This window comes from Pseudophryne corroboree, chromosome 1, assembly GCF_028390025.1.
Source record: "Pseudophryne corroboree isolate aPseCor3 chromosome 1, aPseCor3.hap2, whole genome shotgun sequence".
NCBI classification, from domain to species: domain Eukaryota; kingdom Metazoa; phylum Chordata; class Amphibia; order Anura; family Myobatrachidae; genus Pseudophryne; species Pseudophryne corroboree.
The window spans coordinates 794576878-794597098 of record NC_086444.1 but is presented as its reverse complement, the minus strand read 5'-3'; the positions used below and the strand labels follow the sequence as shown (position 1 = coordinate 794597098).

The 20221-nt window shown below is 45.4% G+C and overlaps 1 protein-coding gene across 1 annotated transcript; it reads right to left on the bottom strand.

Moving 5' to 3' along the window:
* Positions 1 to 677: 677 nt before the first annotated feature.
* LAMTOR3 (late endosomal/lysosomal adaptor, MAPK and MTOR activator 3) lies at positions 678 to 19593 on the bottom strand. Its single transcript, XM_063918582.1, has 7 exons — positions 19485 to 19593; positions 17491 to 17519; positions 16737 to 16771; positions 3847 to 3905; positions 3102 to 3235; positions 2706 to 2769; positions 678 to 1089 (listed from the first exon to the last, which is right to left on the bottom strand). Exons 2-7 carry the CDS (start codon positions 17497 to 17499, stop codon positions 1016 to 1018), a joined length of 375 nt encoding a protein of 124 aa, XP_063774652.1. The 5' UTR covers positions 17500 to 17519; positions 19485 to 19593; the 3' UTR covers positions 678 to 1015.
* Positions 19594 to 20221: the final 628 nt, after the last annotated feature.

Genomic DNA, 20221 nt, shown 5'->3' with positions numbered 1-20221 from the left:
GGCTGGTATGAGTCTTACCCGGGATTCAAAATCCTTCCTTATTGTGTCAGCTCTTCCGGGCACAGTATCCTAACTGAGGTCTGGAGGAGGGTCATAGTGGGAGGAGCCAGTGCACACCAGTTAGACCTAAAGCTTTCTTTATAGTTGTGCCCAGTCTCCTGCGGAGCCGCTATTCCCCATGGTCCTTACGGAGTCCCAGCATCCACTACGGACAACGAGAAATAGAATTACCGATGAGTAAATTCTTATTTTTAAAAAAAAGTTGTTGTTTGTTTTGGTTTTTTTCTAAAATCATTTTGCTAAGTGTTAAATTCATGTTTTTCACCTAATTCACTCATAAGAAAAACCCGGCAATTTGAGTGTTTTTTTGGGGGGGAAATCGTCAGTAAAGTGATTAAGCAATGTTTGTGTACACTGAACCAACAGAAAGCAACGGTGTCACTATCTCAGTCACGCTCTAAAAAGGTCAGCCTCAATAAGTACAGATTTTACTTGTTAGACCGGCACTCCAACAGGTCAACCATCTTCATATGTGTGATAATAATGGTAATGCCATTTCAAATAGAAATATAGACACAAATAAATGTAAATAGTAAGCAGATCTTCTAAAAACAATTTGACAAACCATATACACATACGCAAAACAAGAATAAATGATTTTAAACTCTAAATAGAACTTCTTGTGTAAATAAAGAATTTATTTGACAGGTTCTTTCACTGAAAAGAATAAAAAACTGTTAAACAGTGAATGTGCCCACAATGACGTACTGTTTCTTGACTGTTGGAAGCACCTTCCCAGGTGAAGGCCCACAGCTGACAAGGGAGACATACAGTACCCTAATGACAAGTATAGAGGCATAGAGTGCTCCATATCCACAGCACAATGTAATCTCCATTCCGTGCAGTATAGAAACTACAGCACCTCTGGGGTGTTCTATATAGGTTTGCTTTAGGAAGAACAACTCTTCATCATGCCAAATGTTCAAGTTATAATTCATCTACAGGATGATTCAGCTCAAGAGTTCTCCACAACTTGCCGCAGCTCTTCAAACAAGGGACCGAGCTCCTTCTCTAAACTAAGGATCAGACCTAGAAGCACAAAATATAGTTATCCATACATTCAATGACTCATTTCTAAAGACCAAAACATGTCCTCAATCTATCTGTGTGATCTGATCCAGAGCCAATGGTGTTTGTTTGCAGTCTAGGCTGCTCGAGACGCTGAGAACTGGTTTAATGTATGCATATATTCTGAAGGGCAGCTGAATCCAAACCCATTGTATAATCCATATTATTTATAGCACCACATAAGTGAAACTGTTCCAAATCCAAACCCAAAGAAACACTGGTCTGTGTAATTACCTATTTTTACAGCTAACCAGTCATTTTTAACCAGTAACTGCTATTTAGCTATGTTAAACTTGAAAACATACCAATTCTATTATGAGGCGGCTTAAAAAAGGCATAGGGGTATATTCAGTTGCAGTCGAAAACTGCCGTCTGTCGAAAAGACGGCAGTTTTCAACTTTTTAAGGTCGAATCCTGATTTGACCCATTCAGAGCTTTTCGACAAGTCGAGGCATTCGACTTGTCGAAAAGCACGTGGATCGGTGGAATAGCTGCCGATCCACGTGTTGATGTCGAAAACGGGGGCCAAATCCGACAGGTTTTGGCCCCCTTTTTCGACTATCTCAATCCGACATCAAAATGATGTCGGAATGAGATGGACCCGGAGGAGGCGAGGGGAGGGAGGGGGAGGGGGGGGGGGGGGGGGGGGGGGACCGCAGGGAGACAGCGGGCGGGCATACAGGAGATCAGCGCTACGATCAGCGCTGCAGCTGGATGTCACTCACGGCAACTTACAGCCGGCTGTCCCCCTGCGTCTCACCCCTTCCCTCGCCTCCTCCGGGGTCCCATCTAAAAATTCGACTTGAAAAAGTCGAATTTTAGATGGGATTGAATAGGGGTTGTCGGATCCATTCCGACAAATGCATTTCGAAATGGATCCGACTTTAATTGAATATACCCCATAAAGTTTAAAACGTTTGCTTGCAAAATTAAGCTCAATATTTCACATGGGATAATTAAAGCATCTGACAGCAAATTATAAGACACCAACAGGGATCAGTCCAAAATATCTCAATTCAAATAATAGTACAACATGATATATGGCCTTATAATAATGGTCAATACAGTTGCTAAACTACCGTGGTTACAGGGGATGTGGCTGCTATCGGGCCTGGACTGCCTCTAGGGCCCGCCATTCCCCTGCATCTAGAGAAGAGTACCTGCCGCACCACACCAGGGGCCACAGGAACCCAGCACATACACACCCTCCAGCAGTCCCGACACCCAACAAAGCTCAGCCTCCCATTGCCAGTTATAGTTCCCCGGGGGTCCTCAGATGTTTCGGTCATGCCTCCAGCCTCACACTGGAAATTACTTGCCAGGGCGGTGCAATGAGGCTGTGTAGACATGTGCTGAACTCCATGTCCGTCCTGGATCCCGTCGCTGCCGGCCTCCACTTTGACTATGGCTTCCATTTTCAGATCAAGACAGTAAACCGCAAGTTAGCTGTTGCTCAGCCTGCTTCAGTGTTTAGGAATGTGCTGGATGACAAATGCTGCACTCCATCCAAGGTGGTGTATCAGAAATCAATACACCATAAGAATGTAAGAAAGGACAGGAGTGTATATAATGCATACCTGTGTTGGCATTGCTGCTGGCTATGAAGCTTACGACCAGAGGCAGCCTGTTGAACTGGACAACCTATAAAACAGAAATAAAAAAAGCATTAAAGTACACGACTGATGTGATGGTAATTAACATTACATTCCCATTTTGCTTATTATACAACAATGCAAATAGCAATTATGTGATATAACTCATAGCAAACAGTTATCCGCTTCTAGCCAGACTGAGCTATGCCAACATCCAATAGCTTGCTTTGTTTGTCAGGTATCTTACAAAGAAACAGCATATAGTATCCACATGCAATGTAAGTATAATTACCAAGGAGACAGAACAGACAGATAAACAGCCACTCACACCTACATATAAGGTTAGTTAATTGTCCCTCCTATGACTACACAATGACATACCTGATATGTGTTGTAATAGCATATGATGCTTTTGTTTTTGGAGAGTCCCAGCTTACTCCCCTGATCAGTGGCTAGCGCAAATGTGGATAAGAAACTTGGCCGCAAGGCATGTTCCGGGGCATTCTCATTGGCAACTGATTAGAAGTAAGCAGAAAGCAGCGATTAGAAACATTACCTGTGTTTCAGCATTTCCAAGTACTGTGAGGTATAATCAGATTATATAAAGTCAGGGCAAGGGGGTGTTGGGAAAAACGGTCCAAGAGCACAAGGATTTATAGGAGGTATATAAACCAGCAAAATAGGCTAATCCACTTTCCAAAACAATTGACAATACCTTAGAAGGTATCGGTTTATGAAGCACCCTGAGACTATAAGGACAATTGGAGTAAATAGAGAAAGGAAGGAAAGACTCTGCCTATTAGTTAAACTATAACTTTTAATGAGTTTATCTAAAAATTTGGTAGAAAGAAATTATTCAAAGGTTTAAAACCCCACAGTGTAGGGTAAAGTGTTGGTGCTCACAGTGAAAATATTTGGAAATATACACATATATAATGTCACCAATTAATGGGCAAATATTAATACAAACTATATCAAGTATCCAAGTGTGTGCATAAAATTGTGCAATATGTTAGGAAAAAGTTTAGACTTTTCCCCCAGTGTCGATAATGCAGAAGTTTACATTATTAATTACTTTTATTGGACTGCGATCATTAACATTTCTAGGTTATGGTCAGTTTCTTACCTTTAATAACCGGCACACCATCCCTGTCTGACACTATAATGGCGTGAAGTCCTTCAACACTATAAAAAAATAAATAAGAATTTACTTACCGATAATTCTATTTCTCATAGTCCGTAGTGGATGCTGGGGACTCCGTAAGGACCATGGGGAATAGCGGCTCCGCAGGAGACTGGGCACATCTAAAGAAAGCTTTAGGACTATCTGGTGTGCACTGGCTCCTCCCCCTATGACCCTCCTCCAAGCCTCAGTTAGGATACTGTGCCCGGACGAGCGTACACAATAAGGAAGGATTTTGAATCCCGGGTAAGACTCATACCAGCCACACCAATCACACCGTATAACCTGTGATCTGAACCCAGTTAACAGCATGATAACAGAGGAGCCTCTGAAAGATGGCTCACAACAATAATAACCCGATTTTTGTAACAATAACTATGTACAAGTATTGCAGACAATCCGCACTTGGGATGGGCGCCCAGCATCCACTACGGACTATGAGAAATAGAATTATCGGTAAGTAAATTCTTATTTTCTCTAACGTCCTAAGTGGATGCTGGGGACTCCGTAAGGACCATGGGGATTATACCAAAGCTCCCAAACGGGCGGGAGAGTGCGGATGACTCTGCAGCACCAAATGAGAGAACTCCAGGTCCTCCTCAGCCAGGATATCAATTTTGTAGAATTTTACAAACGTATTTGCTCCTGACCAAGTAGCTGCTCGGCAAAGTTGTAAAGCCGAGACCCCTCGGGCAGCCGCCCAAGATGAGCCCACCTTCCTTGTGGAGTGGGCATTTACAGATTTTTGGCTGTGGCAGGCCTGCCACAGAATGTGCAAGCTGAATTGTACTACAAATCCAACGAGCAATAGTCTGCTTAGAAGCAGGAGCACCCAGCTTGTTGGGTGCACACAGGATAAACAGCGAGTCAGATTTCCTGACTCCAGCCGTCCTGGAAACATATTTTCAGGGCACTGACAACGTCTAGCAACTTGGAGGCCTCCAAGTCCCTAGTAGCCGCAGGCACCACCAATAGGTTGGTTCAGGTGAGACGCTGAAACCACCTTGGGGAGAAACTGAGGACGAGTCCTCAATTCCGCCCTGTCCGAATGGAAAATCAGATAAGGGCTTTTTCAGGATAAAGCCGCCAATTCTGACACGCGCCTGGCCCAGGCCAGGGCCAACAGCATGACCACTTTCCAAGTGAGATATTTTAACTCCACAGATTTAAGTGGTTCAAACCAATGTGACTTTTGGAACCCAAAACTACATTGAGATCCCAAAGTGCCACTGGAGGCACAAAAGGAGGCTGTATATGCAGTACCCCTTTTACAAACGACTGAACTTCAGGGACTGAAGCTAGTTCTTTTTGGAAGAAAATTGACAGGGCCGAAATTTGAACCTTAATGGACCCCAATTTCAGGCCCATAGACACTCCTGTTTGCAGGAAATGTAGGAATCGACCCAGTTGAATTTCCTCCGTCGGGCCTTACTGGCCTCGCACCACGCAACATATTTTCGCCAATTGCGGTGATAATGTTTTTGCGGTTACATCCTTCCTGGCTTTGATCAGGATAGGGATGACTTCATCCGGAATGCCTTTTTTCCTTCAGGATCCGGCGTTCAACCGCCATGCCGTCAAACGCAGCCGCGGTAAGTCTTGGAACAGACAGGGTCCTTGCTGGAGCAGGTCCCTTCTTAGAGGTAGAGGCCACGGATCCTCCGTGAGCATCTCTTGAAGTTCCGGTTACCAAGTCCTTCTTGGCCAATCCGGAACCACGAATATAGTGCTTACTCCTCTCCATCTTATCAATCTCAGTACCTTGGGTATGAGAGGCAGAGGAGGGAACACATACCCTGACTGGTACACCCACGGTGTTACCAGAGCGTCTACAGCTTATTGCCTGAGGGTCCCTGGACCTGGCGCAATACCTGTCGAGTTTTTAATCATGTGGAAGACTTCTGGGTGAAGTCCCCACTCTCCCGGGTGGAGGTCGTGCTGAGGAAGTCTGCTTCCCAGTTGTCCACTCCCGGAATGAATACTGCTGACAGTGCTATCACATGATTTTCCGCCCAGCGAAGAATCCTTGCAGCTTCTGCCATTGCCCTCCTGCTTCTTGTGCCACCCTGTCTGTTTACGTGGGTGACTGCCGTGATGTTGTCCGACTGGATCAACACCGGCTGACCTTGAAGCAGAGGTCTTGCTAAGCTTAGAGCATTGTAAATGTCCCTTAGCTTCAGGATATTTATGTGAAGTGATGTCTCCAGGCTTGACCATAAGCCCTGGATATTCCTTCCCTGTGTGACTGCTCCCCAGCCTCGCAGGCTGGCATCAGTGGTCACCAGGACCCAGTCCTGAATGCCTAATCTGCGGCCCTCTAGAAGATGAGCACTCTGCAACCACCACAGGAGGGACACCCTTGTCCTTGGTGACAGGGTTATCCGCTGATGCATCTGAAGATGCGATCCGGACCATTTGTCCAGCAGGTCCCACTGGAAAGTTCTTGCGTGGAATCTGCCGAATGGGATTGCTTCGTAGGAAGCCACCATTATACCCAGAACCCTTGTGCATTGATGCACTGAGACTTGGCTCGGTTTTAGGAGGTTCCTGACTAGCTCGGATAACTCCCTGGCTTTCTCCTCCGGGAGAAACACCTTTTTCTGAACTGTGTCCAGGATCATCCCTAGGAACAGAAGACACGTCGTCGGAACCAGGTGCGATTTTGGAATATTGAGAATCCAATCGTGCTGCCGCAACACTACCTGAGATAGTGCTACACCGACCTCCAACTGTTCCCTGGATCTTACCCTTATCAGGGAATTGTCCAAGGAAGGGATAACTAAAATTCACTTCCTTCGAAGGAATATCATCATTTCGGCCATTACCTTGGTAAAGACCCGGGGTGCCGTGTACCATCCATACGGCAGCGTCTGAACTGATAGTGACAGTTCTGTACCATAAACCTGAGGTACCCTTGGTGAGAAGGGTAAATTTTGACATGAAGGTAAGCATCCTTGATGTCCCGAGACATCATGTAGTCCCCTTCTTCCAGGTTCGCACTCACTGCTCTGAGTGACTCAATCTTGAATTTGAACCTCTGTACGTAAGTGTTCAAAGATTTTAGATTTAGAATCGGTCTCACCGAGCCGTCCGGCTTCGGTACCACAACAGTGTGGAATAATACCCCGTTCCCTGTTGCAGGAGGGGTATCTTGATTATCACCTGCTGGGAATACAGCTTGTGAATGGCTTCCAAAACTGTCTCCCTGTCAGAAGGAGACATCGGTAAAGCCGACTTTAGGAAACGGCTAGGGGGAGACGTCTCGAATTCTAATTTGTACCCCTGAGATATCACCTGAAGGATCCAGGGGTCTACTTGCGAGTGAGCCCACTGCGCGCTGAAATTCATTGAGATGCGCCCCCCACCGTGCCTGATTCTGCTTGTAAAGCCCCAGCGTATACTGAGGGCTTGGCAGAGGCGGGAGAGGGTTTCTGTTCCTGGGAACTGGCTGATTTCTGCAGCCTTTTTCCTCTCCCTCTGTCACGGGGCAGAAATGAGGAACCTTTTGCCCGCTTGTCCACGAAAAGACTGCGCCTGATAATACGGCGTCTTCTCATGTTGAGAGGCGACCTGGGGTACAAACGTGGAATTCCCAGCTGTTGCCGTGGCCACGAGGTCTGAAAGACCGACCCCAAATAATTCCTCCCTTAATAAAGCAATACTTCCAAATGCCGTTTGGAATACGCATCACCTGACCACTGACGTGTCCATAACCCTCTACTGGTAGAAATGGACAACGCGCTTAGACTTGATGCCAGTCGGCAAATATTCGGCTGTGCATCACGCATATATAAAAATGCATCTTTTAAATGCTCTATAGGCAAAAATATACTGTCCCTATCTAGGGTATCAATATTTTCAGTCAGGGAATCCGACCACGCCAACCCAGCACTGCACATCCAGGCTGAGGCGATTGCTGGTCGCAGTATAACACCAGTATGTGTGTAAATACCTTTTAGGATACCCTCCTGCTTTCTATCAGCAGGATCCTTAAGGGCGGCCATCTCAGGCGAAGGTAGAGCCCTTACAAGCGTGTGAGCGCTTTATCCCCCCTAGGGGGTGTTTCCCAACGCACCCTAACCTCTGGCGGGAAAGGATATAATGCCAATAACATTTTAGAAATTATCCGTTGTTATCGGGGGAAACCCACGCATCATCACACACCTCATTTAATTTCTCAGATTCAGGAAAACTACAGGTAGTTTTTCCTCACCGAACATAATACCCCTTTTTTGGTGGTACTCGTATTATCAGAAATGTGTAAAACATTTTTCATTGCCTCAATCATGTAACGTGTGGCCCTACTGGAAGTCACATTCGTCTCTTCACCGTCGACACTGGAGTCAGTATCCGTGTCGGTGTCTATATGTGCCATCTGAGGTAACGGGCGCTTTAGAGCCCCTGACGGTCTATGAGACGTCTGGACAGGCACAAGCTGAGTAGCCGGCTGTCTCATGTCAACCACTGTCTTTTATACAGAGCTGACACTGTCACGTAATTCCTTCCAACAGTTCATCCACTCAGGTGTCGACCCCCTAGGGGGTGACATCACTATTACAGGCAATCTGCTCCGTCTCCACATCATTTTTCTCCTCATACATGTCGACACAAAAGTACCGACATACAGCACACACACAGGGAATGCTCTGATAGAGGACAGGACCCCACTAGCCCTTTGGGGAGACAGAGGGAGAGTTTGCCAGCACACACCAGAGCGCTATATATATATACAGGGATAACCTTATATAAGTGTTTTTCCCCTTATAGCTGCTGTATAGTTAATACTGCGCCTAATTAGTGCCCCCCTCTCTTTTTTTAACCCTTTCTGTAGTGTAGTGACTGCAGGGGAGAGACCGGGAGCTTCCCTCCAACGGAGCTGTGAGGGAAAATGGCGCCAGTGTGCTGAGGAGATAGGCTCCGCCCCTTTTTTGCTGACTTTTCTCCTGCTTTTTTATGGATTCTGGCAGGGGTTAAATGCATCCATATAGCCCAGGAGCTATATGTGATGCATTTTTTTTGCCATCCAAGGTGTTTTTATTGCGTCTCAGGGCGCCCCCCCCCCCCAGCGCCCTGCACCCTCAGTGACCGAAGTGTGAAGTGTGCTGAGAGCAATGGCGCACAGCTGCAGTGCTGTGCGCTACCTTGTTGAAGACAGGATGTCTTCTGCCGCCGATTTTCCGGACCTGTTCTTGCTTCTGGCTCTGTAAGGGGGCCGGCGGCGCGGCTCTGGGACCCATCCAAGCTGGGCCTGTGATAGTCCCTCTGGAGCTAATGTCCAGTAGCCTAAGAAGCCCAATCCACTCTGCACGCAGGTGAGTTCGCTTCTTCTCCCCTTAGTCCCTCGATGCAGTGAGCCTGTTGCCAGCAGGTCTCACTGAAAATAAAAAACCTAATCTAAAACTTTCACTAAGAAGCTCAGGAGAGCCCCTAGTGTGCACCCTTCTCGTTCGGGCACAGAGATCTAACTGAGGCTTGGAGGAGGGTCATTGGGGGAGGAGCCAGTGCACACCAGATAGTCCTAAAGCTTTCTTTAGATGTGCCCAGTCTCCTGCGGAGCCGCTATTCCCCATGGTCCTTACGGAGTCCCCAGCATCCACTTAGGACGTTAGAGAAAAGGGAGTATTACATTACAGTACGGCAGTACAGATGGTGTAATGGTTAGCATTACTGCCTCACATCACTGAGGTCATGGGTTCAATTCCCACCATGGTCCTGTGTGGAGTTTGTATATTCTCCCTGTACTTGCGTGGGTTTACTTCCGGGTACTCCGGTTTCCTCCCACAATCCAAAAATATACTGGCAGGTTAATTGGCTCCCAACAAAATTAACCCTACATAAATCTGTGTGCGCGTACATGTGATAAGGAATATAGACTGTAAGCTCCACTGGGGCAGGGACTGATATGAATGGCCAAATATTCTCTGTCAAGCGCTGCGGAATATGTGTGCGCTATATAAATAACTGGTAATAAATAATAATAAATATTTAACTAAACAATATATACTTTTAGGGCAAGGTTAAGTTTGTGTTTTAGTATGCAGAACAAGATGACATTTATAAGCTGAACGATGACTACTTTCCTCACTGTGCATTAATTAATGCTCCCTGTTTGTAACATCAGCAGAAACCAAAAGGATAAAATTGGCGTCATAGTCAAGAAAGATTTAGAGGGTGACATATCATGTACATAACATATTTACGTACATGTACAACAGATCTACGTGTCCACTAACATCTAGCTTCCCTGCACGTTAAACTGCCCTTCTTGTCACGCCATGCTGTGGCATGATTCGGTAGCGCCAAGTGTCTTCTCGTGCATCTTTTTCCATTAAAATGAGTTTTATTCGCAAAATGATGTGAACAGGACGCACAAGTAGCTTTCGCTGATTAACTTGACATGCAGCATGCCTATATTCTGTGCGTGACCATGGCTGTATCTGCATACGAAATGCTACATTACAGTGTTACAGATGTGTCCTCATACATCTTGCATCAATATGCCACTACGGTGCAACTCCGCCAGAGTCAGGCTTCTTTTTGACGAAAATGCGACTTATTCACACCACTATGCTCTATGTTACAATGTTTTCCTAACGTAGCATTTTGTATGCAGATACAGGCGACACACCTGGATTTGTACAGAGAATATACATGGCAGTAAGCTAGATCAGCAAGACTAAACCTGGGTACACATTGAGCGATCGTGTCGTCCAATCCAGCGGACTGGACAGACATATCACTCACACCAGTGCATATTGGGCAGTGTGTATGCGGACCACACAAATGTAATGTCAAATTTGACTGGGCTGTACAGATGTAGCCACCTTTACCTTGACTGTTTCTCCGCCGAGACGGGCGTTTAGCCACGCTAAGGCGATAGCTGAGTTTCATCACAGGCAGGCGCGTTGAGACGATCTAGATACTCATCATGCATTACACATCTCCACCACTGTGTCGCTAATGCTCCACTAATCCAGTACTTTCGATCGTACAGTATAGCGGCGGATTGATCTACAGCTCTGGCAATACTGTAGGCGTAACGGGAGGCGGTGGAAAAAGTATGGAGTACTGTACAGTATGTGTATGGAGACGCAACTACAGTAATTGTGTAAAAGGAAGAATGTACAGTACAATGTATAAACACCGTGCTTTTAAAATATATGAGCGTCTGAGTTCGCTAATGCATAATGGGAATGGAGGACTAGCAAATGCGAGCGTCCGAGTCCTCTAAGGCATAAACCAACAGCAATGGGGCGGGGGCCGGGCGCTGTTTGCAGTACTTTCACACATGAAATTGGAAATCTCTCATGTGGCGTCGTGGGCTAGGGGTGAAGGCTCCCACCTCCCTCGCTGGGAGTCCAGGGTTCGAGACCTGATGTGCTTTCTTTCTTTTTTTTCTTTTTTTCTGTAATAATGCACTGTATTATTTTATTTACATTGTAAGACAGTCAATGGAAGGATGCACACAGGTTTCACATAAATCAAAGTACATCTGCAGGAGCGATTCTTTACGCTAAATGCACCTAAACAGCGGGAATGAAATGAGTGTATTCTGACGCTACCAACTGAGCAAAACAGTACTGTAGATCTTCAGCGTTTGTGTATTGCACAGGACCTGAATTTCCTCCCTGTGCAGGCCCCCAGGGGGGAAGGGCGATGGGGGTAGGGGGGAGACGATGGAAAATACTGTGCCTTTGAAATGCAATTACATGAGCGTCCGAGTACACTACGGCATACTGTAAACCAACACCAATGGGAAGGAAGTGCCAACCTTATTTTTAATGTGTTCCCGTGACATTCACTTTAAAAAAAAAAAAATTCTCTCCAATACAGTACATCCAATGGAAGGATGCACACAGGTTTCACATACTGTAAATCAAAGTACATCTGCAGGAGCGATTCTTTACGCTAAATGCAACCTACAGTACGGTACTGTAAGTGAGCAAAATAGTACTACAGTGGGCGTTTGTGTATTGCACATGACCTGCATTCCCTCCCTGTCTACTGCATGATCTGTGCAGGCTCCCATGGGGGAAGGGCAACAGGCTAGCAGGAGGCGGAGGAAAACACCGTGCTTTACAAATGCGAGCGTCCGAGTCCTCTAAGGCATAAACCAACAGCAATGGGGCGGGGGCCGGGCGCTGTTTGCAGTACTTTCACACATGAAATTGGAAATCTCTCATGAGGCGTCGTGGGCTAGGGGTGAAGGCTCCCACCTCCCTCGCTGGGAGTCCAGGGTTCGAGACCTGATGTGCTTTCTTTCTTTTTTTTTTTTTTTTCTGTAATAATGCACTGTATTATTTTATTTACATTGTAAGACAGTCAATGGAAGGATGCACACAGGTTTCACATAAATCAAAGTACATCTGCAGGAGCGATTCTTTACGCTAAATGCACCTAAACAGCGGGAATGAAATGAGTGTATTCTGACGCTACCAACTGAGCAAAACAGTACTGTAGATCTTCAGCGTTTGTGTATTGCACAGGACCTGAATTTCCTCCCTGTGCAGGCCCCCAGGGGGGAAGGGCGAAGGGGGTAGGGGGGAGACGATGGAAAATACTGTGCCTTTGAAATGCAATTACATGAGCGTCCGAGTACACTACGGCATACTGTAAACCAACACCAATGGGAAGGAAGTGCCAACCTTATTTTTAATGTGTTCCCGTGACATTCACTTTAAAAAAAAAAAAATTCTCTCCAATACAGTACATCCAATGGAAGGATGCACACAGGTTTCACATACTGTAAATCAAAGTACATCTGCAGGAGCGATTCTTTACGCTAAATGCAACCTACAGTACGGTACTGTAAGTGAGCAAAATAGTACTACAGTGGGCGTTTGTGTATTGCACATGACCTGCATTCCCTCCCTGTCTACTGCATGATCTGTGCAGGCTCCCATGGGGGAAGGGCAACAGGCTAGCAGGAGGCGGAGGAAAACACCGTGCTTTACAAATGCGAGCGTCCGAGTCCTCTAAGGCATAAACCAACAGCAATGGGGCGGGGGCCGGGCGCTGTTTGCAGTACTTTCACACATGAAATTGGAAATCTCTCATGAGGCGTCGTGGGCTAGGGGTGAAGGCTCCCACCTCCCTCGCTGGGAGTCCAGGGTTCGAGACCTGATGTGCTTTCTTTCTTTTTTTTTTTTTTTTTCTGTAATAATGCACTGTATTATTTTATTTACATTGTAAGACAGTCAATGGAAGGATGCACACAGGTTTCACATAAATCAAAGTACATCTGCAGGAGCGATTCTTTACGCTAAATGCACCTAAACAGCGGGAATGAAATGAGTGTATTCTGACGCTACCAACTGAGCAAAACAGTACTGTAGATCTTCAGCGTTTGTGTATTGCACAGGACCTGAATTTCCTCCCTGTGCAGGCCCCCAGGGGGGAAGGGCGATGGGGGTAGGGGGGAGACGATGGAAAATACTGTGCCTTTGAAATGCAATTACATGAGCGTCCGAGTACACTACGGCATACTGTAAACCAACACCAATGGGAAGGAAGTGCCAACCTTATTTTTAATGTGTTCCCGTGACATTCACTTTAAAAAAAAAAAAAATTCTCTCCAATACAGTACATCCAATGGAAGGATGCACACAGGTTTCACATACTGTAAATCAAAGTACATCTGCAGGAGCGATTCTTTACGCTAAATGCACCTAAACAGCGGGAATGAAATGAGTGTATTCTGACGCTACCAACTGAGCAAAACAGTACTGTAGATCTTCAGCGTTTGTGTATTGCACAGGACCTGAATTTCCTCCCTGTGCAGGCCCCCAGGGGGGAAGGGCGATGGGGGTAGGGGGGAGACGATGGAAAATACTGTGCCTTTGAAATGCAATTACATGAGCGTCCGAGTACACTACGGCATACTGTAAACCAACACCAATGGGAAGGAAGTGCCAACCTTATTTTTAATGTGTTCCCGTGACATTCACTTTAAAAAAAAAAAAATTCTCTCCAATACAGTACATCCAATGGAAGGATGCACACAGGTTTCACATACTGTAAATCAAAGTACATCTGCAGGAGCGATTCTTTACGCTAAATGCACCTAAACAGCGGGAATGAAATGAGTGTATTCTGACGCTACCAACTGAGCAAAACAGTACTGTAGATCTTCAGCGTTTGTGTATTGCACAGGACCTGAATTTCCTCCCTGTGCAGGCCCCCAGGGGGGAAGGGCGATGGGGGTAGGGGGGAGACGATGGAAAATACTGTGCCTTTGAAATGCAATTACATGAGCGTCCGAGTACACTACGGCATACTGTAAACCAACACCAATGGGAAGGAAGTGCCAACCTTATTTTTAATGTGTTCCCGTGACATTCACTTTAAAAAAAAAAAAATTCTCTCCAATACAGTACATTCAATGGAAGGATGCACACAGGTTTCACATACTGTAAATCAAAGTACATCTGCAGGAGCGATTCTTTACGCTAAATGCACCTAAACAGCGGGAATGAAATGAGTGTATTCTGACGCTACCAACTGAGCAAAACAGTACTGTAGATCTTCAGCGTTTGTGTATTGCACAGGACCTGAATTTCCTCCCTGTGCAGGCCCCCAGGGGGGAAGGGCGATGGGGGTAGGGGGGAGAAGATGGAAAATACTGTGCCTTTGAAATGCAATTACATGAGCGTCCGAGTACACTACGGCATGTCAGTACTGTATGTAAATTCTTCAATTATTGCCTAACAACAATGCTGCTTACTGTATATTAAATACTGTAGGCCTAGAAATGTGCATCTCAATATAGTAGTTAAAAACACAGGGGCCTATGTGGATAAGCGAGTTCTATGCACACTAAAAATGGCCACCGACCGTGAACCCCCAGCACGTGGCAGCGCTCGGATATGTAGTGAGATACAGTATGGCATACATTTCACAGTTCAGGGGGCAATGCTGAAGGAGCGTCACAATCCCCTAGCTCAATTACATTGGGATAAGCGAGGTCTATGCACATTACGGTATACCGAGCTGGATCGCTTAGCAACCTGACAAAATGGCCGCCGACCGTGAACTCCCAGCACGTGGCAGCGCTCGGATATGTAGTGAGATACAATATGGCATACATTTCACAGTTCAGGGGGCAATGCTGAAGGAGCGTCACAATCCCCTAGCCAAAATACACAGGGGAGGGATAAGCTACTGTAGGATTGCATACAGTATTACGGTACACCGGACTCAATCGCATAGCACACTGTCAAAACGACCACTACCCATGAACCCCCACCTCCTGAACCCCCACCTCGTGGCAGGCAGCAGTTGGGTATGGAATGAGAAATGGCATAAGCTGTGCAGGCTACGGGGCGATGCTGAAGGAGCGTCACAATCCCCTAGCTCAATTACATTGGGATAAGCGAGGTCTATGCACATTACGGTATACCGAGCTGGATCGCTTAGCAACCTGACAACATGGCCGCCGACCGTGAACTCCCAGCACGTGGCAGCGCTCGGATATGGAGTGAGATACAATATGGCATACTGTACATTTCACAGTTCAGGGGGCAATGCTGAAGGAGCGTCACAATCCCCTAGCTCAATACAGTATCTCACGCTTACAGTATCTTACAGTATACGCTTACAGTATCTCTGTGTATTTTGGCTAGGGGATTGTGACGCTCCTTCAGCATCGCCCCGTAGCCTGCACAGCTTATGCCATTTCTCATTCCATACCCAACTGCTGCCTGCCACGAGGTGGGGGTGAATAAAAAAAATAATAAAGTGTCTGAAAAAAACTACAGTAACATGCATTAGTACTTAAGGAATCGAACCCTGGACTCTGAGTATAGGAAGCGAAACACTTCACCACTTCGCCGCAGACAAATGTATAAATCCGTTGGTTTTGATTATGCTGTAATGGCTACGGGATTAAGACGATAACATACTGTAGAAAATTCCTAATCTTGAGAGGCAATAGTGAACTTGTAACACACATCCATTTGCGACAGTGTACACTACTGGTTTTACAGTAGTGTTTTGTCTGCGGGACTCGGACGCTCACATACAGTATTCATAAAGTATTGTAGATGATCATATACTGTATGCTGTACTACTGTATTTGCGTCGGTGTCGTACTGTATATACTGTACAGTACTGTATTAAATAATGCAGCGTAATGAGTACAGTATTTGCTGTATGCAGCGTAATGAGACGCCTTAGTAAAGTAGTCCTTATTATGTATGTCAGTATTGTATTTTACGGGAGACCACACGCATGCGCAGTGGTGATTGTAAAAAGCGACATCTGGTGGCTGATCGCAGGTATTACACGTAAAGGTAACGCCAAACGTCAAATGTCTGTCTCCGTGCGATTAGATAGCCTCTCTGTGGCTAGGCGCGCCTCGCTACGCCACAGTACGCTGCGTATGGTCGAACGGGCCAACCGCCGCGGCCACTCAAGATAAAGGTGGCTACATCTGTATATCGTATTTTGTCTATCCTTTGTCCCGTTTGAATGATTACTTGGCTGTTCATGCTATTATCCCACATACACTCTAAGCGTCTAGCCTGATTTGCACATTTAGCCAGTGTAATTGTAAGAAACACCATAAATAAACCATATTCACTGATGTTTTATGCTTATAGATACATAGTACTGTTCAGTTTCAACATTGCAAGAATACAATTTCAAGTTGATATTTTCTGATCTGTCATATAGGAATAACTGTATGTCAGGTTTTAGGACTGGCCAATCCCATTATTTAACTTTGCCAAGAGATACTGTAGGCCCACTAGCCAAATTGGGTATACACAAATATGTTCAGAAGACAACCATAACATAGCAATCCCCTATGAAATGTACAAGGAGAAATAGCTTACCTTGGAAGCTTTTTATACAAGAAGCGCCTCAAATCCTAATTCAAAGAGAAGACAACATTATTACATACTGTAGAATCCAAGGCAAAAGCCGATAAGACATGATTACTGCTTAAACCCAGGTGTTCCACGAGGAACAGAATTATATCAAAATAAATATATCATCTCAGATAAGGCTACCTAGCGATTTCTGTATTGTACTGTAGCTACATGAGACGGTTTCCTGTGGTCTTTTATTTCTTCTGTTCAGCTTTTGTTCCACGGACTCTCATTGTATCCAACTGGAATAATTTTCAATGTAGCTTACAACTCACACTAATGTGTATGGAGGCAATTAATTGCAAGTAACTGGTGTGGCACAGCAAAACTGCCTGGCAGTCCGACAGACCATTGACTGCTTAGCTGGTGCCACTGGGATTCATGGCTTACAGGCAATGTGACCTTTCTGATAAGAGATGGAAATCGCATGTGTAGATCAGCTCTAAGGCTACAGGGTACACGGTGTTCTGAGAAACAAACTCAACTGGATATATGCCTTGATCATATTGATATCATAAACCAAATTCAGTATAAATGTGTACATTACGGGTTACCCCACAGAACCAGCTTAAAAACCATAGGTGTAGGTGTCAGAAAGCACATTAACCTTTGGGTCATATGGACAGGAAAAGCTACTTTTTTTTATTTTTTGTAATTTACGATGCCTTAGAACACACCACTGAAACTAGGAACAACACTGTACCTACGGTTTACTTACTTCAGCCATATTTTCTCTTCTACAGTGACCTGGGGGATAAGGGGTAAACAACAAAATATTATTTTTTTTTGTAACATGCATTTCAGGGAACGCTAATAGAGCTTTAAAAATAAAATGTTCGATACAATTAGGTTAGGAAAGATAACAAAAACAGATGATTCAAAAAAAGAAAAATGCAAAGTTTACTTTGATAAAAAAATATCATTGTGTAACAAACTGATTGTACTGGGTCACTAATACATGTGAAGATTGCTGAATATATATCTCAGGGCTGTTATAAATCAACACACTTAGATGTGATCATGTTTGCTAATAGGGTGCCATAGACACCAGTACTGGGACCGTTTTTGTTTTTTTTGTTTTTTCATATATATCTTTATTAAATGACCTTGCATGTGGCCTAAAGATGTCTGTATCAGCACATTACCATAAATGATGTAGTGTTATATTGCAAGAAGGCGTTAGAGATAATGAAATACTGTGAAGAGAACTAGTAGATAATTGGTCACACATAAGGTCAGTCTCCCAGACTATTGTAACAATTATGCATGGCACAGCCAGTCCATCCTTCCGAAACCCTGACCTTCTGCGCAGCATGTGTACACTATAGCCAAGTTTGGTGCTGCCACTCGAACAACAAAGGCATACAGGACTCAGGATCGATTATTCATAGAGCACTATCCCTATGCCAGTGTACACTGTATGTGGAAAATTCTGATAACGTGTTTGCCCTTAGACCAGTGGTTCACAAACTTTTATGAATCACGGCACCCTAGAGCAGTGATTTTTAACCTTTTTTCACTCGTGGCACACCGAACAACATTTTAAAATTGCCATGGCACACCATCCGTTCCCCACAGAAAAAAAAACCTAAAAAACACACATTGGCCCTCACAGTAATAAAAAATCCACACATACATCGGCCTACACAGAAAAAAAAACAATCACATTGCTCCCCACATAAACCATGCTGCCCACATAAATTAATCACATTGCTCCCACATGAATTATTCACTTTGTTCCCCCCATAAATCCTATTGCTCCCCACAGGAGAAATAAAATAACAAATATTAGCCCCTACCGGTCAGCTGTCCTCCTCCCTGTCCCTCAGTGGCGGGGGTTGTGCATAGTGGAGTGCTACGAATACTGAGCAGCGGGCGGTCGGGCAGGTGTGGATGTGGGTGGGCAAGAAAAGCTGTGGATGCAGGCGGGAACTGGAAGATGTGTATGCAGGCGGGTGGGCTGGCTGGGTGGTGAGATGCGGTGGCAATGACCTATGATATCACACCGCTGCGTCATCAAGGTACAGGTCACAGCCGGAGCATGAATGATCCTCTAAGAAGAGCCCGGGCCAACAGTTAACTCTGAAGGTGCTGGAAGCTGCTCTGGCTCCGCGGCACACCTTGTAGCTGGTCACGGCACACTGGTTGAAAAAGCCTGCCCTAGAGTATCAGAATTTTCTTTCACAGCACCTCTAAGCCAAAAGTTTCTTTTATCCCTTTCAGACAGAAGTCGGGACTTGGATCCTGGGTTTTCCTGGCTTTTGGAACACAGGTTGGAACCAAGTCCAAGCTCAGTACCCCATTTCAAGCAAGAGATGGAAATTCTGGGGCAACCATTTGGACTGGGAATTTACTGGGGCAAGCCAGCATAACCCGGGTCTTTTCTCTGTGTGAAAGGGTCCACCTCAGTCAAAATTGTCCGGGCTTCAACCCTGGATCCTTTGACACAGAGAAAGGATCCGGGTTGACCTGGCAAATTCCTGGGTGCTATTTTCTGTTTGAATGTGCGATTACTGCAAAATTCAGAAAAAATTGTACATTATGTAAATTGTGTTTATAGGTCTTCCTTATGTTTAATACTGTAGTTAGGGACAAGATTTGCTTCTGTTTGTGCACATAGTTTATGATAGGAAAAACCAGTGCTTGTGGCTTCCAATTACACTGACCATAAATAATTTGACTCCTTAATAAATCTTTCACACCGAGCCTCACCTGGGATATTGCCGAAGCAACCTGGGTCCTGGCTTGTTGTGAAAGGGCTTAACAGTGTTGTGTGTCCTGGGTCCGCTAACCGGTCCTCGTCCAGGGTCAAACCCAGGACCAAGCCGTATAGTATGCAGTGTGAAAACCTGACCCAGGTCACGCTAAAATAAGAATTTACTTACCGATAATTCTATTTCTCGGAGTCCGTAGTGGATGCTGGGGTTCCTGAAAGGACCATGGGGAATAGCGGCTCCGCAGGAGACAGGGCACAAAAAGTAAAGCTTTAGGATCAGGTGGTGTGCACTGGCTCCTCCCCCTATGACCCTCCTCCAAGCCTCAGTTAGGTACTGTGCCCGGACGAGCGTACACAATAAGGAAGGATTTATGAATCCCGGGTAAGACTCATACCAGCCACACCAATCACACTGTACAACCTGTGATCTGAACCCAGTTAACAGTATGATAACAGCGGAGCCTCTGAAAAGATGGCTCACAACAATAATAACCCGATTTTTGTAACTATGTACAAGTAATGCAGATAATCCGCACTTGGGATGGGCGCCCAGCATCCACTACGGACTCCGAGAAATAGAATTATCGGTAAGTAAATTCTTATTTTCTCTATCGTCCTAGTGGATGCTGGGGTTCCTGAAAGGACCATGGGGATTATACCAAAGCTCCCAAACGGGCGGGAGAGTGCGGATGACTCTGCAGCACCGAATGAGAGAACTCCAGGTCCTCCTTAG

Excerpts from the sequence above, each read along its gene's own strand:
- LAMTOR3 (XM_063918582.1), bottom strand. Across the intron at positions 3,236-3,846 it reads TGGTGTGCCGGTTATTAAAG|TTGCCAATGAGAATGCCCCG; the intron begins GTAAGAAACTGA and ends ACTTCTAATCAG. Across the intron at positions 2,770-3,101 it reads GCTATTACAACACATATCAG|GTTGTCCAGTTCAACAGGCT; the intron begins GTATGTCATTGT and ends TCTGTTTTATAG.